This window comes from Papio anubis, chromosome 2, assembly GCF_008728515.1.
Source record: "Papio anubis isolate 15944 chromosome 2, Panubis1.0, whole genome shotgun sequence".
Classification (NCBI taxonomy): Eukaryota; Metazoa; Chordata; class Mammalia; order Primates; family Cercopithecidae; genus Papio; species Papio anubis.
The window spans coordinates 16,986,631-17,014,041 of record NC_044977.1 but is presented as its reverse complement, the minus strand read 5'-3'; the positions used below and the strand labels follow the sequence as shown (position 1 = coordinate 17,014,041).

The window sequence follows — 27,411 nt, the reverse complement described above, 5'->3', positions numbered from 1 at the left end:
ACATCATTTGCAGGGTACAGTATGATGTTTTGATACATGTATACATTATGTAATAATCAAATCAGGGTATTTAGCAAATCCATTACCTCAAACATTTATCTTTTCTTTGAGGTGAGAACATTCAAAATTCTCTTATAGCTATTTTTTTTAAATTTTTTATTACAATAGCTTTAGGAGTATAGGTGGTTATGGGTTACATGGATGAACTGTACAGTGGTGAAGTCTGGGCTTTTAGTGTCGTGGTCGCCCAAATAGTGTACATTGTACCCAATAGGTAGCTTTTCATCCTTCACTGCCCCCTCCTACCCTCCCCACTTCTGATGATATCATCTTATACCTAGAAAACCCTAAAGACTCCTCCAAAAGACTCTTGTATTTGATAAATGAATTCAGTAGTCTCAGGTTACAAAATCGAGTACACAAATTGGTAGCACTGCTATGCACCAACAATGACCAAGCTGAGAATCAAATCATGAACTCAATCCCTTTTATAATAGCTACAAAAATAAAACAAAATTCCTAGGATATACTTAACAAAGGAGGTGAAAGATCTCTACAAGAAGAACTACGAAATGCTGATGAAATAAATCACAGATGATACAAACAAACGGAAAACATTCCATGCTCATGGATGGGAAGAACCAATATCATGAAAATAACCATACTGGCCAAAGCAATTCCAGTTCTTTTGAAATATACAATATTATTGTAACCATAGTCACTCCACTGTGTAATAAGACACCAGAACTTTTTCCTCCTAACTGTAACTTTGTCAACACTGACCAATGTCTCTTTTTCCCTCTGCTCTACCTTCCCTATCCCCTACTGCTATTCTACTCACTAATTCTATGAGATCAAATTCTCTAGACTCTGCACATGGGTGAGTTCATGCAGTAACAGCCTATGTTTTTTGATGTGTTGAAAATGATATGTTATACATTTTTGTTTTTGTTTGTTTACAGTAGATAGAAATAAATTTGAATTTATGTATTGACCTTGTATCCAGCATTATGTTCATAAATTTTATCCAAACTACATTTATAAACAAAGGCAAAATGCTGGAAATTGATCTTTAATGAAAGAAAGAGATACAGTAACATTCATAGGTTCCGTCTAAGGTGTTTTATCTTCTTTTCAGATTTTCAGTGAAATAATGAAAACATAATCCTACAAAGCCTTAAACCCAATAATAGACAATATGTCAATTAAATTAGGCAGAATGTGAATACCATATTAAGCGTTCTGTATATTGTGTGAAATATATTTTTCTGTAATAATTCTAATACTCAAAATAATTAATCAATTTATTCAGTTTTCACTTAAGTGATATTTATTGATAGTAAACTTACTGCTACCAATTAATGTTAAATACTGAGGACAAATTAATAAAAATGCAGACAATATTTGTGAATATTCATTTTTATATGTTTTTCACAATTCAAATTTTATTCCTTCTCTATGGTAAAAGAATTAAAATTGGAGACTTAGAGATTTCAAGTCTCAAAAACCTATTCAAAACCATCATATAAATAGTATTTTGTAAGAAAGACGGCCTTTTTGGAATGATATAAATTTTATATCCAGACAGACATAACATAGCTGGGGGCTATGTGGTAATATTTAATGACATTAGCTCATAATAGCTTCTGAAGTCAGACTATTAAGTTCCTTGTGCTTGGGTTGAACTTTTCTAACTATTCTATCTGCATTCAATTAGAGTAATCTTTTCAAAATGTTAATTTGCTTACTACTGTCTAATAAATTTACACTGAAATTAGCATAATAATGGCATGCCTTAGCATCACTCACAAGGCCCTTTTATCTGTTTTTCCTTGACATCTTTCTTCCTTTCTTTCACTTGCTCTCTTTCTCATTCTCTCTGTCTCTCTCCCTCTCTCTCTCTCTCTCTCTCTCTCTCTCTCTCATACTCTCCCTCTCTCTTTCTATTCTCCAGGCATATGGGCCTCCATTCATGTCTTCTAATGTGCCTTGCCAATTCTGTTCCCACTAGGGCTTATGGTCATGCAAACGATTAGTATAATGTTTATCAATAGAAAGAATACAAATTAACTATAATATGGTAGCTATTTATAATATGGTACATATTTAATTACTATGATATTTATAATGAATATGATAATTTCTTAGAGTATTTTCACTGGTAACCATACAAAAATCCCTCCTAATGTGTACCAGAAAGCATCGCATTTAATGTAAACATACAATTTGTTTAATGAATCATATTATTAAATCAAACTCTCTAAATCAACACAATAAATTTCATTTTATCTTCCCAAACATGGCCTTTAGGATGCATGAACATTCAAAAGAAAAAAAAATACATATATACACAGATGCATACTATATACACATACAAATCCTAATTCCATGCTTTTAATGAAAGACTTCTTTAATCTCATTGAAGTACTTGTGTATACATTGTGTATACATTGCTAATTATGGGGAAGAAGATGACTAAGTTAAGCATTATATTTATTAGCACGACAGGCTTTGCTTTGCTAAAATAAAACCAAGTCAAATCATTTTAAGAATCTATTTTGCTGACTATGGTACATTAATTCAAAATACTAGTTGCATGGAATACAGATTAGAAAAACCTATTTAACATTTAACGCTGACCTATGTTTTTTGAAAGCTTCACTGGTTAGTATTAATTCTCTAAAATTTGTGGTCCATCTATCAATCATTAAAAATCCATATGTTCCATTTTTTATTCTCATCTTAATTACAAGGTGCAGGATTAATAACCACCTGGGGTTAATAATTCCCAGATGTGATTCAGATCATCACCTGTTCTAAACCGGTCATTAATTCTTTGAAAGTATATTATTAAGTCTTGATAGGTATTACTTAAATACCTTAATGGCTATTTTGTAGTCTTTTATTTTGTAGGTAAATATCTTTCCATTCCACCTTTAAATTTCTATTTTAGTGAGACAATAGTGAGATAACGGATTGTCTAAAATACAAAAATGAGAGCAAATGTATAAACTTTCTACCTGTACTTAAGAACAACGATGAACAAGAACACAGTCCGATTTTCACAACCATTTAGTCTTTTTTCCGCAACTGATTCTGCCCAAAGTTAGTATCAAATTATTCCAGATCCAATGAGAGTTGCAAAATACAATCTTTAAACAATATGCTATTTAAAATAATTTGTTACATGTACATCTACTTAGCTATCCAGCCAACTTTTATTGAGCATTCCTCATATAGCACTTACTATGCCATCTACCTGACCCAGAGATACAACACCCAATCCATTACTGCAAGAGTTCACAGTATGGTAAAAGATAAACATTTAAGTATTGTGAGATAAATGCTATGATATACACTGAGTTTCAGGTGGTCCCAAAAAAGGAGTTTCTTAATTCAACCTTTGGCAACGTAAGTCTTCCAGAAAAGGCAGAACATTTCTATCTTAAGAGACCCATAGGAAAAATGAGATAGAGAAAGTGGGGGTTGGAACGAAGAGAGATAAAAGGGAACATTACAGATAGACAAAAGCATGGTCTTATATCCAAGACAAGAGAAAGCAAGTCACATGGAAGAAAGGACCAAAAAGGTCTTTTTTGAAAAAGCTGGAAAGTGGAGGTGGCTGAAGGTCAGGGAATGTTAAAGATGAAGATCAGAAAAGGCAGCTGTTGGCCACAGGTTAAATGGTAGGAAAGGAGAAGAGCAGATTAGTAGATTAGGGATATGGACATAAATAGATCTTCAGTTTAGAAAATCAGTTCCGGCAACAGGATGAGGGATGGACTGGAAAGGTCGGAAGAAGGGGCAGGAGAAAGACCCAAAGCAGGTAAACAACCTAGGATGCAACTATGGTAACTTGGAGAGGAAATGATGAAGAGTCAAACTGATGATGGAGTGATAGATGAAGCTGATGACACAGGTTGATTTGAAAGAGCTTTTGAAGGTTGAATCAATAAGATTTGGTAGAAAATAAGAAAATGCAGAAAATAAGAGTAAATTTATCACTTAAAATAGAAAATAATTAAATTTATAAAAATGTCTAGGCCAGGCATGGTGGCTCATGGAGGATCACTTGAGCCCAGGAGTTTGAGACCACTCTGTACAACATAGTAAGACCCCCCACCCATCTCCACAAAAAAAAAAAAAAAAGAAAAGAAAATCTGTATTTTGTTAATAATATCTTAGGGTTTCCTAAGACAATTTAGCATTTGTATGTGCTTGCTCTGGATATAGATACAGATTATTTTATTTATAAATAAAATAGTTTATAAATATTTTAATGCCTCTAAATAAAACAATTAGAACTTGCTGATAAAATCAGAATCTTAGTTTATATTTTACAATATAGGAATTTATTTTAAAAGAAATAACCAGAAACTTATCTTGGAAGTAAAGACTGAAGTTAAAGCTTTGTAAGTAACAATGCAAAAAATAAAGATAAAATAAATAAAAATAAATAAAAGACTATTATGTAAGGCAAGAAGATTTGGCTTAATGAAACCCATACCTTTTAAAGGGGTGTGTGTGTGTGTGTGTGTGTGTGTGTGTGTGTGTGTGTAATGTGTATTATATACCTACATGTTTTTACAGAAAGACATCATCATGGCTATTCATTAAAGAACAGTAGGGATACTGAAAAATGAATTCCATACATACTTATTTTTCAGCTGCCCAGAGAATACAAGAGTGATTACATACTCAGGAACATCAATAAATACTTCACATCTGATTTATTAAGTCATTGTTACCTGCTTTTCTGTTACTTTTCTTCCTCACTATAGAATTAATTTCATCATTCTCCAAAACATGCTCTTTCAACTAGTGAAAAATAAGGCAGCAATCCATTTTCTTTTGCAGAGGTTGCTGTACAGGAAGGAATATTCTGAGATAGTGGAGAAAGAAGTGACACAAATCATAGTTGCTCGAGTATTAAATAATTAAAAATTTATGGACTCTATAATAAACTATGCATATTCCTTCACCTGTTTCTCCGTACTACCTGGATGCAGGGGTGGTCATTTACCCATGCATGAGCTGATAAAAGCAAGCCATCAGCTTTGGATGATTCATGTGCCTGAGTTCTCCTCAAGGAAATTCCACTTTCTACGGTCTTTCATGTTTCCTGTTCTGTCTCCAAATGGTGTTGGTGTTTCACCATTAATATTATTATTACTATTATTATTATTAATACAATCTATATTTACAATCTGGCAGCCCAGATAAAAGGAATTTAAGAAAAACTAAGAACTGGACCTAAAGATTCAGCAGAAACTTGGTCATCTCTAGAGGTGCCAACTACCTTAATCTTTCCTTTCTTCGTGGCTTTTTCTCTGCATCTTCTATGTTCTCCTCCTACTACTGAATGGCCTCCCTTTCATTATTGAACTTTTTCCTGCTCTCCTAGAACTGTTGCTTGCACATGACTTCAGGCCATCAAGTCTCCCTACTCTAACCCTTCTGCATGTATCTTTCAATGTATCTTCACAGCAGATGTTTCTGGCAGCTATTTCTCCTGAACTCTTAACATAGAAATCCTAAATTCCTGAAAGAGGAGTCTGATTGGCTTAGTCATTTATGGAAATCCCCACGAGAGGTGACAGGAGCTGGTTAGTCAATGAACTGGTTGTCTTTAGATTATGTGTCAATCTTTGTCTCAATAACATATGGGTGAGGGAGTAGGGCACTGTGTCACTAACTATAACTGGTATCCCTCAGCAAGCCCCTTGGCTGGAAAATTTACTCTAGAAGACATTTTGAGAATGGCAAGTACTCTATCATTTCAAATATAATTATTTCTATAAGTTTTTTTTGGACTGGACTAGTCCATATTTTACACTTAATTAGCCTACGGTCAATAACAGACATGTAAAAGACACAATTATTGAGGTGCAAATAAATGAAAACAATGTCTCTAAAAGAGACACACTAAAGGAGTATTTCTTTAGTTCCTTTCTAAGATAATTAAATATAAAAACAATCTAAAACATGCACCAGATATTCTTAGGTTTTTAACTAAGCATTTGTGAATAATTAAGCATCCTTAGTTTAATTATTAATTAAGCTTCAAAGAAGAATTAATCTTTATAGTACTTTTCAATAACTATGTATCCTTTTAAACAAAATCTATCTTTCTAACAACACTGTAACTAGATTAAGTCTGCACTTGATCAGCCTTAGAGAGTTCTTTTACACCCTTCACTGCAGTCATCACAATTTGAAAATCAATTTGTGGTTATAGGTACACCTTAATGACTGAAGTCTTGGCTTTGGGATTGACGTGACCCCAATTTTAACATCAGCTTCTTTAGTCATCACAACCATGGGTAGGTTCTGAAACTTTTCTCAGGCCCAGTTTTTTCACATATAACATGGTAATAAAAATATTTACTTCACATAAATATTATTGAGATCACAAAAAGTATGTAAAATGCTGAAATGCTGAATTGCAGTTCTTCTAGAGACTCGTGACACATTAATAATCTGAATATTCTGAGACAGAAATGTACATGGTTATTCCTATGAAGTCAAGACATACAGATTTAAATCTCTAAGAGCTCCTGGGAGTTTCATCATCTACTGCTCGATGTGCATATCACAAGAAAGCCCTGAAATCTTCCTTTACCGATTTGTAAGGAAAAATAGCAACAATGTCATGTAAAGGGATAAAAGCTTGATTTATTGTTTAGATTGAATGAACTTGAAAATAAAGCCAATTGCTACTGATAGTGACTGATACGAAGAGAAAATGAAAATTTCAGGACTGCTTATGGCAAGAAAATAGAAGGCAAAGGAAAATTAATTAGAATCATAATTTGTAAAACTGCTTAAGCAAATGTTGCAACCCATTATATAATGTTTGTGACAGTTGAAAATGTATTATTTTGCCTGGTCCAGCAAGTAAGTAGTTTAGAATTAGCTTCTCCATTGTAGCAAGTAAAAAGCTGAACAAACTGAAAAATCAACAACTCCACTTAGATCAGTGAGTAAAACACTGCCCCAGAATTGGAGAGATGGACTGGTGGATATAGAAAATCATAACTTTTTTTTTTTGAGATGAAGTCTTGCTCTGTCTTCCAGGCTGGAGTGCCGGAGCATTATCTTGGCTCACTGCAACCTCCACCTCCCAATTCAAGCGATTCTCCAGCCTCAGCCTCCTAAGTAGCTGGGATTACAGGTGCCCGCCACCATGCCCAGCTAATTTTTGTATTTTGAGTGAAGATGGGGTTTCACCATGTTGGCCAGGTTGGTCTCGAACTCCTGACCTCAGGTAATCCACCCACCTTGGCCTGAGAATCATAATTTAAGGAAGCAGGAACCCAACAGTTTATGTGTAATGGCAGTATCAGATGGGGAAAAAAAGAGAAAGGAAGAGAACAATATTTAAAGCAATAATGACAGAGACGTTTCTCCCAATTATTGTCAGGCTACAAACCACAGATTCGGGAAGCTCAAAGAACACTAAGCGGGATAAATGCCAGAAAAACTGTATCTACACATACCGTATTCAAACTTCAAAAAATATTCTCACATCAAATTAAAAAAAAACAAATATAAAGAAACAACTTTGAAAGAAGCCAGAAGACTCAAACACCTTAAATACAGAGGAACAAGGATAAGAATTACATACAATTCATCCTCAGAAACTATGCAAGCAATAAGACTGGAGTGAAATATTTAAAGTGTTTAGATATTTGTTAAAGCCCACCAACCTGGAATTCTGTACTCTGTAAAATTTTCCTTCCAAAGTGAAGAAGATATGAAGACTTTATCAAACAAAATTCAGAGAATGTGTTGCCATCAGACCTATCTTGCAAGAACAAGAAATGTTAAAAGACATTCTTTGGAGAGAAGAAAAATGAAATAGGTCAGAAATTTAAATCTACATAAAGCAAGGAAGAGGAGAGGAGACAGCAACTTTGGAAGCCACCCCCCGTAAACACAGGAGGCTTCTATCCTACAATGCCATGTTTTCCTTTCTGCTTGTCCCAGGAGCCACAAGGAGATCTCCAGGCAATGGTGAGCTCACCTGTGCTGACATGTGCTTCAACAGGGACAAGCCCCTGAAAGGAATGGTCTCAAGAAACAAACGTTGGCTTTGCAGATTGTGTTCCTCCAACTGCAAATGATTGTAAGAGAACGTCTGGGTACTAAACATGACCGTCTTCAAATAGGCTCAGCCATCACATGAGATTCTGTGCAGGAAGCTGTTCATTTACAGGCTGCTCTTTTAAAATATTTGACTCATCAAACCAAAGGAAGAAATGTAAGAATTGTGTCTCATGTATCTATCTCTTCCCAGTCAGTATCCAGGTTTGGTTTTCTTTTCTAGAAAAATGCTTTCAAGGAACATAATACACTGGCCTTCAAATTCTATCTCATTTGGTTAATTCAATTCAGCATCTTTTAAGAGGCAGTTACCCACACTGGAATCTCAATCTAGGGTCAATAAGTCTTTCTATTATTACTGCCCATATTTGCTCTGGCAATTCTCGGTTATGAAGCTAACTTAATAAAATATAACATATGTTTTGATTATATATCAAGCAAACCTGAATATACTATTCACAGTTAAAGATCATAACTATTACTAGATCCTAAGAGGGTTCATATACTTTTGTAATGACTGACCATGTCCATCACCACTTCCAGTACGCAAAATAGCATTTTTCACATAGTTAATGTGCAGTGAAAGATTAAATAAATGAGTGTACATGCATATTTTATTTATAGTTAAATGAAAAAAGTACTCATTCTATATTTTTGTCTTATTTGTTAAGTAAACAAAGGCACAAAAATATAATTGTGGTTCAAAAGAAAAAATATTTGATACATGATAAAACATGATTCTGGAAAAAGCAAAGAAACAAACGCTTTATGTAGATGTCTGGATTTTTCATTTCTTTAAAATATTTGGGGTTCTTGCAATACTCCTAACAATAATATTTATGTAATGTTTATTATGATCCTGACATTGTTGTAACTTCTTTACATCTATTACATAATTTCATCCTTCTAATAATCTAACGATATGAGTACTATTATCAAGCCCTTTCCCTTATGTGGATGGCAATTAACATCTTACAGTTATAAAATGTCTTACAAACATGGATATTAAAGAAATGCCCACTGACAGAATTGATTAATTAACAAAACTTAATGCCTTTCTTTGAAATATGTAACAATATAATTGAAATTAATACGATGGCTGTCTAGAACATTGCCATATATGTTGTGAAGTTTCTAAGAAGAAAAATTATTTAAATATCAGTTTGAAAACAGTAACTATAACAACCACAGTCACCAACAGAAATTATCACCAAAATTTATGTTTTCAGAATTTGAACATATACATGGTATAGTTTTGGATAATTTCAATTTTAGGATGAATCAAATTGTAATACTGAAATCTTGTACTATGATGAATTACTTCTTAAATTGCATTATAAAAACAAATGTTTATTGGTAGATATTCCATTCTCTATCACGGTACATCCAATCTTTGATTTTCATCTTTGGAAAAATTATATTAGGAAATGATGGGCTCTGATTAATGGAATAAAGTATCTTTCTACAGAGTTTAATTGTAATCTATGCTTCTTCTATTATAAAAATAAAAATCATTAGTTGTTAGGTTTACTTACAGCTTTTATTTACACATGAGTAACACGTTTTCTTATTTTCCTAACTCTGATGGTTAACTTTATGTATCAACATGACTAGGCTAAAGATAACTGCTATAACGTTATTTCCAGATAACTGTTAATACATTATTTCCAGGTGTGTGAGTAAAGATGTTTCTGGCAGAGCTTAGTATTTGAATCAACAGATTAATTAAAGAGTATCTGCCCTCCCTCACTAATGTAACTTGGCCTCATACAATCCACTGAAATGGAGACAGAATGAGAAAGATGTAGGAAGGACAAATTTGCTCCCTCTTCTTAAGCCAGGACATCCGTCTTCTCCTGCCTTTAGAAATCAGAGCTCCTGGTTCTTGGGTCTTCTGACTTGGGAACTGACATCAGTACCCACTTCTCAGGCCTTTGGACTAGGACTAAATTACGCCACCAACTTTCCTTGTTCTTCAGTTGGTAGATCATGGAACTTCATGTCCTCCATAATCATGTGAGCCAATTCCCAAAATAAATCTCAGTATCTCTCTCATTAGTTAGAAAAATAGATACAGATACATCTCCTATTGGTTCTCCTTCTCTAAAGAACCATGACTAATACATGAAGTATTTCAGGGTAAGTTTCCTAATACCAATTCACTATGGCCAACAGATAGGATCACATATCTTGTACTACATTGCATTGCTGAAGCCCTAGTGATCATCTAAGTCAGAGCACACAAAAATTATCTATAAAATATGATATTCAAAACCAATATTCAGTATTAGAGAAACACAAAGTTATCTACTCTCCAACTGTCATTAAAATAAAATGTGATGTAATATCCAACAGCACTTTTGTTTTCCTAACATTCAATTTTGTCTTAATGTTTAATTAACAGGTACTCCACTGTTGAAAATGGTATTTGATTTTGTATACTATAGTGGCCATATCTAAGCCCAATACAACTATGTAACAAAGATCTCATCCACCATGTACACATTAAACATAGGTTTTAAAAGTTAACTTACTGATGCAGAGATATGCACTATCCACCTCAACTTAGTGAAATTCTAAGTCTTGCAAAACATGGTTTTAGCCTATGATTACAGGTCCTATTTCTCACTATATACCTCCACTCCAGTCAAATGATTTCCACTGCATCCCTACAGGCCAAATGATTCTCAACATTCCTAAAACTTGATACATACATGAAATAATTCTGTACCTTTGCTCAAGCCACTCCCTTCACCTAGAAGTTGCCTTCTCCCTTTTTTTCAAGCCCGTATGCGATTCCTTCAGTTTTTTTTTGAAAGAGCTGACATGCAACTTCTTATTCCCAATTTTCCCTGACCAGAATTAATCTCTCCTTTTATTATTATTTCACAAAACATTACTCAGAACAACCTGAAGACACATTCTTCGGTCTAGTGATTCTGTATACTTATCGTTGTGCTTCAATACCCCTTGAGGGTAGAAAAATCTGTCTTAGGCACAACAACAGGGTATTTGGCATAGAGGAACATACAACAGAAGTTTGTTAAATTGAATTCAGGACAATGATTAAAAGAAAAAGTATATGTTGACACAAACGAATTGATAAGCAAGTGTTTTAGAAAATTCATAATTCTCTTTTCATTTCTGTAAGCCTAAAACGTTATTTGTTCAGACTACTCATTCTTTTTCCATAATTACTAACCAGGGATGCTCAATTTCTTACTGAAATGACTATTTATTGGTCTGTTCACAGGCACACTCTGAATGCCTAATTCTGTAACTATATCAGCATGATATTACTAGTGGAAAGATGATTTTAAGTAAAAAAAAAAAAATTATGGAATCTACAATTAAATTTCCTGTATTTTATGTAGCACATTATACAATTTCAAAATGTCTAAATTCTTTACAGGAAGAGCTTTTTTTTTCAATTAAAAAGTTATTCCTTAGAAATACATTATTTATAATACCAAATAGAGTTTACATCGTGTATTGTCAATTATATTGTCTACATGTCTCTTCCACCCATGACATATTTGTAAAATCAACTGAATTAGTGTCTATGTAAAAATGTAATTGTTAAAATGGTCAATCAAATTAGCATGGGTCAGTGAAACTGAGTACCTGAAAACTTTATATGACTTCAATTAGATATAATTACAATTTTAATGTATGGATATAAATGCTAGTTTACATGTTATAAACTGATTAATGGTTCTGGTGGATTTTAAATACTGTAACCTGTATTGATATCTGGATTATTTTCATTCTTGATATTTTCAGTATCCTCTTTTAAAAGTTCTTCACCCTTACTGAATAATTCCTTATTTTAACCTATAAATAGCATTAAGTAAAGCTCCATTACTACCAGTAATCTATCCTCTTCATTAAAAAAGAAAAAAAAATAATTGCACATTTTTAAAAACTTATTTATACTATCAATCTATTCTACTGTTCATAAGATTACACACATACACACACACACACAGTCACACACACACAAACATGAAAAGTATTTTAGAAAAGTTTCATTCATTTCTTGAAAGTGACAAACATGACCCACTTAATATACTCAACAATACTAATGTTTGTTCATTTTAATGGAAATAAGAGAATAAACATAAAAGCATAACCCTAGTTTAAGATATTTACCTCAGAAAGTTTGACGAGAGCTCTAGTAGAATAAACAAAAATTTAAGAAAAATAAACTCACAGTATATAAAACTTACTAATCTAAAGAAGCAAATGGGCTGTTAGAGAGGAAGATTTAACTCTTCATAGGATATTTTAGTTGAAAATACACACTTAGTGAATAATTGTTGTTGTAAAATGTCAAATTCAAACAGCAATATGTTAAAGATTCCAAAAGAATAAAACATATTTGGATCAATTTTTCCTTGAGACTTAAATGTGAAGATATAATAGAAGAAGCAATGTGAAAATGTCAACAAAGAATGTGATTAATAAAACTACTATTTCTAAGGAAAAAAAGGAAAGCTAACCCAAGTGTATCTGAAAACATGTGACTGCCTCTATCATTCAATATTTTGATTAACTAGACAAAAATCAAAGCAAAATGCTTTACAAACCACTTTTATTTTAGCTTAGTATGAAAACAAGTAGACATATACTGTAATGTGAAAATGATGCAAAATATATAAAAATATACAAAAAGTCAAGTACAACCATAGCTAAAATGTTGGTCCATGAAACACTATATTTTGCAAATTACCATCCTTACAAGCATTTAAATACAACTCTTTCAGTTAACAAAAACCTAATCACCTTGTATCTTTTTACCAAGTTCAAAAATGCATAATATTTTAGTAGACTTGTATTTTGTATTAAAAACCAAATTGTTAATATTTGCACAATCCATTTATACTGTGGTAGTTTAAAGTTTATGCACAAATACTCATTGAGGGTATCAAATGTAACATAAATATAACATACATAAACTTATACATAGAAATTTATATTTAAGGAAAATATTTATATGGGAGATATTCTAGTGTTACTATGTATAAACACAGCATTAAAGAATAATTACTAATTTAAGAGAAAGGAAGGATCTTTACATATCATTTCACTGATTACCAGTTCTAACTGTATTTCAACCTTCTGTATGGGATTGGTTATATGTCAAAATTCATAACAAGTAGGCCACAAATTTCACTGTTCCATCAATTGTTAGGAGATCTGAAAAATCTAACAATGATGGTGATTTTTCAAAGATATTTAAACTTACCCCATTTAATGGATATGTTTTCCATCCTAGTTCTCCCAGCACAGTTGTTGTATCAAGCAACACGACTGGAATTAAATAGAAAATAAAAATTCCATGAATTTCTCAACTAATGCAAAAATATATTAAATTATTAAAGGTATTTAAATCATTAATGTCAATTATGCTTACTATTATTCACTGAATTAAGTTTAATGAGTTATCTTACTTCAGAAATTATTTATGTATTAAATAATATAAAATAGTATTAAGTAATGATAAAATGCATAAAGTATTCAGAAATTAAACTATGTATATTTTTGTTAAACAATGCTAAATGAAATTATTAAACAGAATTAAGTCATTTTTAATAGCAGATGTTTAAAATTGATAAAATAACTACTTTGCTTTTCCCCTACTTTCATATACAGTCTTTATACACCACATTCAGTAAGAAAATCCTGTATTAAAGCAGACTTAAATGTGTAAAAAATTCTCTTTTTGTGTTATTAAATGTCCTTATAATCAGTAAAATATTAAAAAATCATTTTGAAAAATCTTACAATCTTTAAAGCATTGACTGCATTATTATTATATATACTAGGTAGCTTACTTATGGCTAAAGGGTGTGAAACCAAATGTAAAAACCATCCATCTCTTTTCCTGACCAAAGGTAATCCATAATGTGGTCAAAAAAGCAGACACGTAAACACATAATAACATTTTCTGTTAAATTATAAAAGTGAAGACTATACTAACACCCTAGCAATTAAGTTAGCCTAAGTTGGGTTGGCAGTTCTGGAAGAACTTCGCAAAGGGGATCCAATTTGAACTGGTCTAGGATGAGGGGGTTTCAATCAGATATATGATTTTTGTTTTATTTTAGAATACTTTCTATAAACTAACTGAAATATGACTAAATCAGTTCTCAGTTGTAGGCGTGGAGACTATTTGGGGGAGGTTAGGTGATAGAAATGATGGGGAAAGACAGATGGAGATCAACCAAGGAGGGTTTTTGTAGTGTTTCTGACAGGTAAATGTGGAGAGCTCATGATTCAGCAGATATTTACTTTTAACTACTACCTCCTAGGCCTCCAGATGTCAGCAGGATATGGACCTAACTCTGAGAAACAATGCTTTGGCATCTCATCATTAATTCTGGTTTTTCATCTTGCCAAGGAAGTGGAATACCTTTTTCCTCTTTTTTTCTTCTTTTTTTTTAAGAGACAGGTCTTGTTCTGATGCTCAGGATGGAGTTCAGCGGCACAATCATAGATCATTGAAGCTTTGAACTCCTAGGCTCAAGGCGATCCTCCTGCTGCAGCCTTCTGAGTAGCTGGGACTACAGGCATGCACCACTGTGCCCAGCTAATTTTTTCATTTGATGCAGAGAGAAGGTCTTACTATGCTATGCAGATAGGTCTCAAATTCCTGGCCTCGAGTGATCCTTCCACCTTGGCCTCCCAAAGTGCTGGGATTACAGGCGTGAGCCAAGGCACCCAGTTGAGCGTTTCTCATTTATAATTTTTAAAAATGCAATTGTGAGTATGTTATTTGGCATCTGCCATTTGGTGTCTAAGGATTCCGAAGTTTTACTTAGGTGAACCACTGTGATAAATTTTATTGATACATTTTAAAATATGAAAGTATCCTTAAATTCCTAGGTTAAACTCTGCTTACTCATTGCAGAATATTCCTTTAGTATTGTTAAAATCTATTAACTAAACATACATTTGTAAAACTAAGCCATAATTTTTAATTAATTTTTATTGTGAAAAATTTTCAAACACCTTTTGAAGTAGAAAAAAATAGTACAATGAACCCTCACATACTCTTCACTCAGGTTCAATAATTAGCAATTAATGTCCAATCTTGTCTCATCTATACATTTTTAACTACTTCCCCACTGCAAGATTTATTTGAAGTAAATTTCAGGAATTATATCATTTCACCTGTATAAAAATTCAACATGTATTTGTAAAATACTCTTTTAATATACCTATAATACCTTAATTCATTAATATAAAAAAAATTCCTTAATGCAATGAAATATCTAGACAGTGTTCAATATTCTTTATTGTCTCAATTTATTTGAAAAAGAAACAGATTCAAGTAAGTGCTAATAAGTTAGTTGGCATTCCTGTTTAAGTGGGTTTTTTTAAATCTATAAATTTCCCCACTTTTTATCAGTTAGATTTATTAAAATTTGTTTGGCTTACAACAAATCCATTCTCTTCAAATGTACATTTCTGTAAATCATGACAAACTCCTACAGCCATGTAACCACGTCTACAATCAAGCTAGAGAATATGGCCTTTACCCTTCCAAAATTTCTTGTGGCCCTTTATAAGGAATCCCTTTCCTATCCTCTGGCAACCACTAATCTGATCTCCTTTGCTATAGCTTTGCCTTTTCCAGAGTGTCAAATAAATGAAATCATATAGCATGTAGCCTTTTGAGCCTGGTTTCCCTACTTCGCATATGCATTTGAGATCCATCTATGTCACTGCTTGTTTCAACTGTTCCTTTTTATTGCTGAAAACGATTCCACTGTATGGAATTCCCTAGCTGAAGGACGTGGGGCTATTTCCAGTTAAGAACATTATGTATAGGTCACTCCAAGCTTTCCTATATAGATTTTTTATATGAACCTATGCTTTTATTTCTCCAGGGTTAATAACTAAGAGTAGGATTGGTGGGTTACACAGAAAATGTGTGTTTTTTAAATAGACTATCCATCTGGATTCCAAAACTGCTGTGAAATTTTAGATTCTCAGTAGGGAAACGTATGGTTTTCCCATTCCTGTACATACCAGGACTTGATTTTGTCCAGTTTTTTAGTCATTCTATCAGGTGTGCAACAGTATCTCATTATTGTTTTAATATATACTTCACTAAATGGACAGAAACATCAGTATTTCTTTTGGTGATTTTTAAATGTTTGTAAGTTTGATTCTAATTTTCTCATCAAAGATTTCTGCAGAAAATTCACTGGTACAGCCTACAAATCACGATATTCAAATCAAGGGGTTCACTGGAGCTAAGTGTCTAAAAATCTCTAAAGCGTATTGAAATCTATCAACAGCTATTTCCTTTTTATAAGTTTTATATAGGAATTATGACCAGTAAGTTAATTCATTTAATTATTATTGTTTCTAAAACATATTAAGGCTGCTTTGTTCTCAGTATTCATAACTGTAAACTGTGAAGTATATTCACTTCAAAACAAATAAAAAAGAAAAATATGAATGTACCTATTACAGTGCAAATGCTTAGGAAACATTTTTTATTGTTGTTTCTTAGTATCTTCCAGAAAAAAGATTTACCTAACTGCTTTATTTCATTAAATTGCAATCATACCTCTTAAAAATTCTTAAAAATAGTAAGATTCCAAATTTGCATTTCAGACAGGTGAATGATACTTTAATATCAAAATAAAATTCAGAATTTTGGATATATGTGATAAATATTTTAATTTTATCATTTGTTTCACATACAAAAAAACCCCCACAAATTCAGGTTTTTCAGGCACACTAATTACGTTGAACCCAGCAAGGTGAGAGCTCCTCCTGCTGGCTCCAAACAAAAGTTATCTAGACCCTACCAGAGAGCAAAATCACTGTAAACTCAGTAGGAGGAAAAAAAATTACATCGGCATTAGCATCAGTAAAAAAGTCAATACTTTTCCATTTTTAATATAATAGCGATGTTTAAATAGGAAGATTAACACCTATTATTTATGTAAAGAGTATAAATGAAATTACAATTATTTATTCATAGCATAATAAATGAGAAACTGAATAAAAAAAATAGCCTGGGGTCATCAAAATAAAGTTCTGAAAATACACGTTTTGTTTTGTAAGCAACATAATGCATACGACATGTCTGTATAACTGCATACAATTTTCCTATTAACTTTTAGTAAAAAACTTCCAGCATATTGTATTTCTTTCTGAATGTGTCCTTTAGTGTATTAGAGTTGCCTTTATTCATGCTTTTGAAAATTATAAGAAAATGTCATTGTGTTTTAAAAGAAAATATCTGTATTAAATATGAAAGTTATTACCTAAGAACAAAAAACTAAATATTAATTTATTGTCTTTAAATATTTTATCAAGTCTTTACTACATCATTTTAGTAAATCTAAAAGGTATTAGTTTAAAAACAATCAGCATATTGATTTATAGTATATCATAGAAGATCATCTTTATTCAAACAGCACAGTAAGAAAAAGATGAGATTTTATTCATAAATCACTTTGAAAAATTAAACAAGGACGAGATAAATCAAGCCACTAAGAAAGTAGCTATTCTTTTAGGATAATTTTGTTGTAAAAATTTAAGTCAATGTCATGTAAATTGAGTCCAAAGATTTATCAATATGTTTTAAAGTTCAGACAATCATAAATACATGTTTCAGAACTTTGTCTAACAAACCTTATGAAAAATAAAGTAAGGAGTTTCTTCCTAGAATCATTCAATTTAGAAACTTTAAGGTCCAGCTTAAAGGTTCTAAGTTACTAAGTCACTCAGTAACAACACATCAGCAGAGGTTTATGATGGTTCTATGTTCCACTAACTGTTAACACTCTACTAGATGTTTTTTCCCATCTGAAAAAACACAAGTAAACAAAGTTTCAGATACAATCAGAGAATACTTCAAATTACAGATATATAAACAAACATGTACCTTTCTACATTACACTTTAGAAGCAGTCCATTTGAATATAATAATGTTTAAATGCTTTAAACTGATATTTAGATTATCAAATTAATCCAGTTTTAACATCACTGCATATTTCTGAAAGGTAAGAACCAAAAATTTTTACTTTCGGATATACATAATATGGGGATCTACCCTCACATAGAGTTGCAACCATATTTAAATCTGAAAAAAAAACTAACATAGATTGCTTTAAATAGACACTGAATTATGTTGACTCCTGATATGGTCCTCTCTGTATTGGGAATATTTTACGGAAAAATTTTCTAAAGAGGATCATACTTTCTTAAAAACAACGAAGCTACTTTTATCTAGAACCTGAGATCAATTATTTGTTCATTAGGTGTACTTACAACATTTTGTTTTGTTGTGGTGGTTATTCTTATTTTTTGTCGTTTTTTGCTTGTTTCCTTGTTTTTAACATAGAGGGCATTCATTATTAATTTTATCTATCCCTTCAGTTACATCTGAGATTGAAAATTTGATTTTTAAGTATAAGGTAATGTGAAAATAGTGAGGTTAACTTTTTCTAATTAGAGAATAAAATCAAGTTTAGAACTTTTGAACTTACACCTTTCATTTTTCTACTCTGCTAGAGAGTATGTTTTTCAGAAAACATTCAAATATCTCTGTCCCTTCTTAAAACTAGGTAATTCCCTTAGTTATCTAAAATAAGCTACAAAAATCAAAAATTATTTTTCTTCACTGTTATCTGGAATAGAAAAAAAAAAGGACAAAACACTGAAGCTATATAATTTTCTTCCTAATTAAATTACTTTCAGGATAAATCAAGTGAAGCAGTTTGCTATTACTTAGAAAGCAAGTTATACTCTAGAGCAAGAACTGTATTTCACTCACTCCAAGAACCTCCAGATCCTTATCCTGACTGACAGAGCTATATTTGCTTCAGCCTTATAATCATTCCTAAAACCTGCTATTACCAGCACTTACCACAGAGACCAAAGGATAACTCAGGTGTGGATGTGATCTATCACAAGGTCACCAAACTACAGGTTCCCTCCTGGGCTCCTGAGCAAGGTCATTGAGATTTATTAATGAGTTATCTCAAAAGACGTGCTTTCCTATAAAACTGCTCTGTTATCTCTGTGGTTAAAAATGAGTAAAAGAAAATTTGACATGTCCCTAATTAACAGCATTAGATGCTTCCTCTATTTTGACATCTTCAGCATTTTGTAAGCAAATTCAGTTGAGACCTGTATGATTTACATTTGTCTCAATTACTCAGGGATTAAATAGGTAGAAAATACTATTTGGCTATAGTCTTAGATTTTCTAGTCTTGTATTAATAAATGTTGTGAGTCTCTCATCTCTTACAAAGAAGTGCCCCATTTAGCTGAAACCATTGAACATGTTCCCCATTGCTTACACAGCATCAAACATGTGTCTTGCCTTTCTAGTTCTAACCTTTCTTATGTTCCCACTTGTCTTTTATGGGCTTTGGACATTTTCCAATTTTTTGAAGAATATTATGAAACTTAAGGTCTGAAACACACTTAAATCATTGGTTTAACGGTCCTGATAAAAGAGATTATAACTACTTACTTGAAAGTTATATCTACAATATAATGGCCATCTCAATGCAAAACCATTTCTATATAGTGGAAGAAAGGTCTAAAAGAAACTACTGAAACCCTTACTTTAAAAAAAAATAACAGTGGCTTTATGTTGAAAAGGAAAAAAAAAAAAAATCTGTGAAAGAAAATTTGAGAATTAAAATTTAGTCTTTTTTCTTGAAGATGGAAAATTTTTTCTTCCCGCGGTTTTGTTTGTTCTCTCCATTACACTTACATGGACATAATGAAAATAGATGTTAACTTCCCTAACTAGGACCTCAGCGGTCAAGAAATGTTACCTGATTTTACATTATACATTTTGACATTATTTCAACAAACATTTATTGAGTCTCTGTTACATTTAAGACTCTATATATTGGAAACTATAGGATATAGAAAGTCTGTAAGTTACAATGCCTACCTTCAAGGTATACCAGTTTTCTACTTTATGACTTTCGCTACTAGGATTTTTGTGTCAACTCACATGCCATAGTTTATTCAAACACATATATAGCAGAACAGATTAAAATGCCCTCATTTAGAAGGTGCAGATAAAAAATGACTGCAGCTATTTAGTAGACTGTGTAGAATTAAATTGCTCTTCTAAAAGGGCAGACATCCCATATCACACCTTCAAAATCACCATCAAAATTGTCAGTAATTGTACCACTCATCGCACTTTTCATAGATGTGCCAAGGACTAAATGCATCCCAGTAGACAACAGAAAGGGAAATAATTTCCTACCTGTAGATACTCTCCAAAACAATCCCAAATACAGGAAATGTCTGCCAAATTTGTCCAAAGAGATATTGTTTTACATAGAGTGGGAGATGTTTTAAAAACGAATTAAACAAGCGTAGGCAACATACCAAGACCCTATCTCTACAAATTAAAAATTAAAAAATTAAAATTAGCCAGGTGTGATTGTGTGTGCCTGTAGTCCCCATTATTCAGGAGGCTGAGATGAGAGTTATTGCTTGAACCCAGGAGTTCTAGGCTGCAGCAAGCCACTATTGCACCACTACACTCCAGTCTGAATGACAGAACAAGACCTTGTCTCAAAAAATAAATAAATAAATAAATAATTAAGCATTATCAGAGGTAAACAGGTTGTAACCTAACCTTTAGTCATCAGAAATAAGACATCATCAGATAAAAATTTTAATTGTGTTGCCGTAATTTTGAAACAAATACATATTAAACAACTTGAAAATGACAGAATTCTTTTGTCCATTGAAATTATAGCCAAATCAAGACAGCACAATTATAACCATTACTTTAACATGTGTGTGAGTGTGAGTGTGTGTGTTGGGGGGGGTGTTTGTGGGTGTGTATCTTCCAAAGAAAATGAATAAATGAGGTAATCGAAAGGCAGCATGGGCAGGAAATGCATGTCTTAGAAAAGAACATTCTTAACCAACTGTTGGAAAAGCAGTATAGTATAAGCAGGAAGGCAGGTGCCGGATGAAATTTAAACGGCCACTGTACTTGGTTTGTGACGGCAAAAGTCAAGGGCTATTTACATATGATCTTTCTGAGATGTAGTTAAGAGGCAAAGTGGTCTCTGGAAAAAAATAAAATCAAAGTGGGCATTTGTTTTGAGCCCAGAATGAGTTCTGAGAAGACACACATTTGTATCTTTTGGAGTCATCTTCTCTGTTCCCCGTTGGCCCCAAACCCTGAAGCACTGACTGCCCTCACACTGCTCACTCTCAGTCCAAACCCTGGACATCTATCCCCATCTCTGACTGTGTACAGTGTTCAAATTATCCCCCTATTATCTGATAACCAACATCCATCATATGAAGAAAACAATTTAACTAAAATAGCATACAAATGTGTTTATGAAATATCATTTCCTCTCTTCCCTTTTGCGTTATTTATTTATCCAAGTTAAATTTGAATTGATTATAGCACCTTTCAGGTAACACTGACTTGGGACTTTTCATGGCATACCTAATATCACGACACACAAGCAATTTTTCACATTAATATATTGGAAGAGACTTCCTAAATCTCCAACTTGTATCATGTCCCAAGAAATTTAACCATTGTTTAGGTTACATATTTTCCTATCTACTTCGTGGGTTCTCTACTTTGCTTTAATACTGTATGCTTGGCCAAGCTGTATTTCTTATCCTACTAATTGTTGGGTGTTGCTCTAACCTAAACCATGTAATCCTCTAACCGTAGTATCAACCCTAGCTCTCAATAAACTATGATCTTCTTAGCCACCCTACTAGGGTAGCATGGCTACTCTATATATGACAATAAGAGTAACACACAAAAGTTTGCTTGCTGTGTCATGGGTCATGATTGCCTCCTCTTCAACTTTTGAATCTCTCTTGTTAATTAATCCACTTGACAAGTATTCAAGAGAAATCTAAGAACAATGGTGTTTTTTTTCTTGGATTCCCCCACCCCGTTTCTCCAGCTGATTTCTGAATTATCTATACTCTAGTTCCTTTAGATGATAAAAAAGGCAGAGCTGAACTGCCAATATTCTACAAGCAGCTAACTAAATTCTATTCACAAACATTCAGATTTCACAGTAACCTGCTCACAAAACATGGTTATTGGGTCATTAAACCAGATACAATAATATACATTCTGGGGAGATGCTACAAAAAATAATTTAAATGAAAACGTTATTTTCCAATCATTTTACCATGATTTCAACATCTTTGACTGCCTAAAAATTATGTGTTGTCATCTGTATAGCTAAATTGGATTGTAGTAGTTTAGTAAGTAACATTGACTGTAGAACAGAGTAGTCTATAATGAGAGAAATGGGCAGGAAAAACGTGAAGACTTTAAAAAAAAATATTAAGACAACCAGTTGTCATATCATTTACACATTAAACAGCTTTTTGCACAATTATTTGATAAATAAAATCATGAGAATTATGTAGGACAAGTTCCTACTAGAAACTATTGAGGAAATGTCACAGTGAATGTGATGCCAAATTTAGAGATATATGAACTGTAAGGCAGCTAATCTTTTTTGGCATATTTCTGTATTGCAGAGGAGTCAGGAGGAGGAATGGTTCATAAATGAAACATTTACAAATGTGACCCATGCCAAGAGCAGCATGGCTTCAATATAGAGAAAAGAATGACAGATGGAAGCTTTATGGTTGGCATAAACTATAAAATACAATAAATGCATTATTATCATTACCCGGTAGGGAAGCAAATCATTAAGTACTATTGTCAAATTGTTTATCATCAGAACTTTCTGCAATAAAGTAAATGCAAAAGGAATGATAATGACATTTTAACATGTAGGCAAATGGAAAATATTTTATTCAATATGGGTTCCCCAAGTATAATTAAGCATAAGAAAGCAAATGTAGGCTTTCATAAGACATTGATCAGTTTTCTTAACTTACTGACTACTCAAGATATAGATTATGGCAAAGAAATCTATAATGTTCAGAAACTATTAATATTTTGATGACTAAGTGAAATAATCAGGTTCAAAATTCTATCCTCAGCTTTTGTGACTGAGAAGATTAATACTTATCTTTCCGAAGAGGCATGATCATATTTTAAGAGACTGGTTCTTGTTAATCAGGCATACAGGAGACTCATTTATAAATGAGATTGATTTATTCACTGATGATTTAACTCCCCAGGGAATCTCCTTCCCTGCAGGTAAATACATTCAAAAGACCAAATTACAGATAAAGATTTCTTAGAGAGTACTAAATTACTAGAAAGGAGTGACCCTGTTTTACTTTTTAAAAATCCTCTAGATCTATTTCCACTTAATAAATGAATGATTGTACCTACCCATTTTAAAGCTGTTAAATTTGAACAGTGCTGAAGAAACACAGATAAATTTTCTATTTACAGGAATTATTTTTCGAATACAGGTATTGCCAACTATAACACTAGTATTTCAGACACTATTTACAAAATATGTAATGCTTCCCATAGTTATTGTCTATCCTTTATTGGCTAAATTTTAGAAGGCCTAGTTTTATTTATTTATTTATTTATTTTTTTGAGACGGAGTCTTGCTCTGTTGCCCAGGCTGAAGTGCAGTGGCGTGATCTCCGCTCACTGCAAGCTCTGCCTCCCGGGTTCATGCCATTCTCTAGCCTCAGCCTCCCAAGTAGCTGAGACTACAGGCGCCCGCCACCATGCCCGGCTAATTTTTTGTATTTTTAGTAGAGACGGGGTTTCACCATGTTAGCCAGGATGGTCTGGATCTCCTGACGTGATCTACCCACCTCGGCCTCCCAAAGTACTGGGATTACAGGCATGAGCCACCGCGCCCAGCCAAGTTTTAATTTTTTGGAAAGAAAAATAGTTCTATCTGTACATTCACTTGATTTATAAACCAACATTTTTTCCCAAAGTTTCTTACATGTGAGTAAAATTCTGATTCTATAGATTGATTTTATTTTCAAATAAGGACAATGACATTTGCTGACCATGACTCACGATTTGGGGAAGAAGCTAAAATTTTAGGCATAGAGTCCAATATTAGTTGGCCAGGTTGCTTCTGTCATAAACTGCCTTTTTTTATTTTTTTTAATTTATGAGACAAGGTCTCCTCTGTCACTCCCGCTGAAGTGCAGCAGCATGATCTCTGCTCACTGCAAACTCCACCTCCCCTGCTCAAGTGATTCTCCTGCCTCAGTTTCCCAAGTAGCTGGGAGTACAGAAGTGCACCACCACGCTCGGCTCATTTTTGTACTTTTTTCTACAGATGAGGTTTCCCCATGTTACACAGGCTAATTTCGAACTCCTAGGCTCAAGTGATCTTGAGCCACCTTGGCCTTGACCTTATGCAACCCTGGCCTCCCAAAGTGCTGTGATTACAGGTGAGAGCCACCCAGGGCCAGCCTTAACTTGTCTTTAACAGAGGTAAATATACTGCAGTTCTAATTTTTACTGATGAAGAACAGTAAGAGTTGTATAGACTTACAACCATTGATTTATCAATGAAAATAGTTTCTGTGTAAATTATCTTAATATTTTTATTCTACTTCAGTTCATATTTCATCATATTCCATAAAGCTGCCATATTTTGAAAAATGCAAAATTATATGTTCTTCAGGAATCTCTTCTGTATTTTCTCTGTTTTTTCACTTTTCAAAGAAAATTTATCAGTTTAGGGATTTCAACTATTATTTTAATGCTGTCAACCTCCAAAACAGTATCTCCAGCATAAATTTCCTCTATGCTTCAGACACAATTCAGAGGCCTCTCAAATGTAACATGTTCACATCTGAACTCACTGTTTTCTCATTAAATAGGCACCACCTCCTGATTTCTCTGTTTCAGTAACTTTTACCTAGCATCTGCCCAAGTACACAAATTGTGAACCAATATCCTATCCTTAACTCATCCCTCAATATTAACAACAAATCTATCAGTTTGCAAACTGGATGTTGTAAGCAGAATAATATGCCTGTCTCCCAGGTTGTCCATATCCTGATTCTAGGAACCTATGAATGTGTTGTTACATGGAAAAGGAAAATTAAGGTTGCAGATGAATTAAGGTTGCTAATCCGCTAAGGTTGCTAATCTCCCTCAAAATAGGGAGACATTTTATATTGTTTGTGTGGGCCCAATGTAATAACAAAGGTCCTTAAAGTAGAAGAGAAAGCCAGAGAACAAGAGGAAGATGTGACTCCAGAAAGGCAGAGACGCAATATTGCTGGCTCTGAAGAGAGAGGAACACAGCCAAGGAACATGGGTGGTCTCCAGACATTAAAAAGGGCAAGAAAATGGATTATCTCCTAGAACCTACAGAATGGAATGCAGTCGCACTAACACCCTGATGTTAGCCTAGGGATATCCATGTCAGACCTCTAACCTACAAAACTGTGCAAATAAACGTGTGTTATTTAAACCACTGAATATGTAGTAATTTGTTACAGCAGTAATAGAGAACGAATACAGTAAGGTTTTTAAATCACCTTCAAATATATGGCTTTCTAACCCCTACCAATTCCATCTAACTCAACTGGGATCTCTTCATCTTGTTCCTTTCATTGAATTCAATGCAGCCTCAGTGGTCTATCTGAAATGAAAATTTGATTTCTCCATTTTCTGTTCAAAACTCATTTTCTCTTCAAATTTCGCCTTCTCATTTACAATACTCCTAAAATATTTGCTATGAATGTGTATTTATTTATTCCATACACAGACACATACACACACATATATTTATATATATTTATATATAAACAATCCACTAGGTTCTGTGTATAAAGTTGGATCAAAATAAACATAGGCTCTGCCTTCAGGGTGATTACAATCTCCTGTGAAAAAGAGAAAATAACAGAAAGTATAAAATAAATACATAATTATATGTTATGAGAAGTGCTACAAATCTAATTTAGATTTCAGGCCCATAGAAAAATCTCTTAATGAAGTCAAGAGATCGAGACCATCCTGGCCAGCATGGTGAAAACTCATCTTTACTAAAAATACAAAAATTAGCTGGGCATGGTGACATGCACCTGTAGTCCCAGCTACTCGGGACACTGAGGCAGGAGAATCGCTTGAACCCAGGAGGCAGAGGTTGCAGTGAGCTAAGACTGGGCCACTGCACTCCAGCCTGGGAGACACAGTGAGACCCCATCTCAAAAAAAAAAAAAAAAAAAAAAGTCATGATCAAGTAGAGTTGAAGTATTCTATATATCTTTTTTTTTTAGATTCATGATGTAAATTATATAATAATGAATTGGAAATAAAATACCACAATTATGAGTAGGTGAGGAATTTATAACTAGATACACATAACTGAGAAAACACAAACAAAAAACACAGAATACTTTAAGTAGCTGCAAAATATTGAGAAGAGTACATTGTAGAAGGAATAGCAAGTCCCTGTGATTTTATAAATCCAGTGTTCTAAAAACAATAAACAGTAAGATAAACTTCATGCTTTTGTATCATATTGTGTCAAAGGAAGCTACTAGTATAGGGTCAAAGCACTGACAAAACCACAATAACAGTCTTGAAATCCTGATCATAAAGGGAAGGAAAAAGAACAGAAAAAAATATCGATTAAAAGGAAATCATAATGATTCAGGAGTTCAAACAACTAAAGCAAAAATAAATTTTCTTAATTTTAGAATTTAGATTAATGTATTCAGAAAAGTTTTCTTTATATATATGTATATATACCTACATATAACTAATCTGAAAGAATCCACTCAAGACTATTTCAATTATTTTTTTAAAACTTATGAAAAAGAAGCACTATCTATTCAGAGTAAAACAAATCAGATGGTGCTCTCTCCACAGAAACAGTCAATGCATTATGGCCACTGAGGTTGGAGAATGAGGGGAAAAAAAACATCAAATGGCATTTAAAAGCATTTAAAAAGAGCTATAGATGTGGCTATAACATCTTTGAAGTTAAATATAGGGATCCCACTGATTTGACACTTTCATCTTGAAGTGGCCAGAACGATACCTTCTACAGACCCCCTGTTTGGTTGGGTTTTCATATAAATTCAATATTTCTGTAAAGTTTCTGTTCTATTAGATACTAGATATATTGAAACCTCAGAAAATAAAAAAATATATATTGAAAAATCTTTACACCTATTACTGCTCTCAAGCTGTAATTATACATTTTGATAATATGCCTTTACGCTTTAGAGGAGCAAACTGTGAATATATGGAGGTATGCAAGCCTCTGTAGGCCAAGACTACACATTACTGCTGGCTGAAGAGTCCTCTCTTTTCTGAAAGGGGAAGTCAAAATGATATGAACAAGACATAGGTTACTCTGACCATGCGGTAAGTAGTAA

The 27,411-nt window shown here is 33.0% G+C and overlaps 1 protein-coding gene across 6 annotated transcripts in view; it reads right to left on the bottom strand.

Annotated features, from left to right (window-relative positions):
- The window catches only part of EPHA6 (EPH receptor A6), a 928,471-nt gene that overhangs the window by 861,163 nt on the left and 39,897 nt on the right, over nt 1-27,411 (bottom strand). For all 6 annotated transcript variants that reach the window (XM_031661852.1, XM_031661826.1, XM_031661827.1 and 3 more), the window contains one exon: nt 13,355-13,419. In XM_031661852.1, coding sequence (XP_031517712.1) covers nt 13,355-13,419 — 65 coding nt within the window. Of the gene's footprint in view, nt 1-13,354; nt 13,420-27,411 lie in introns of those variants that run through there.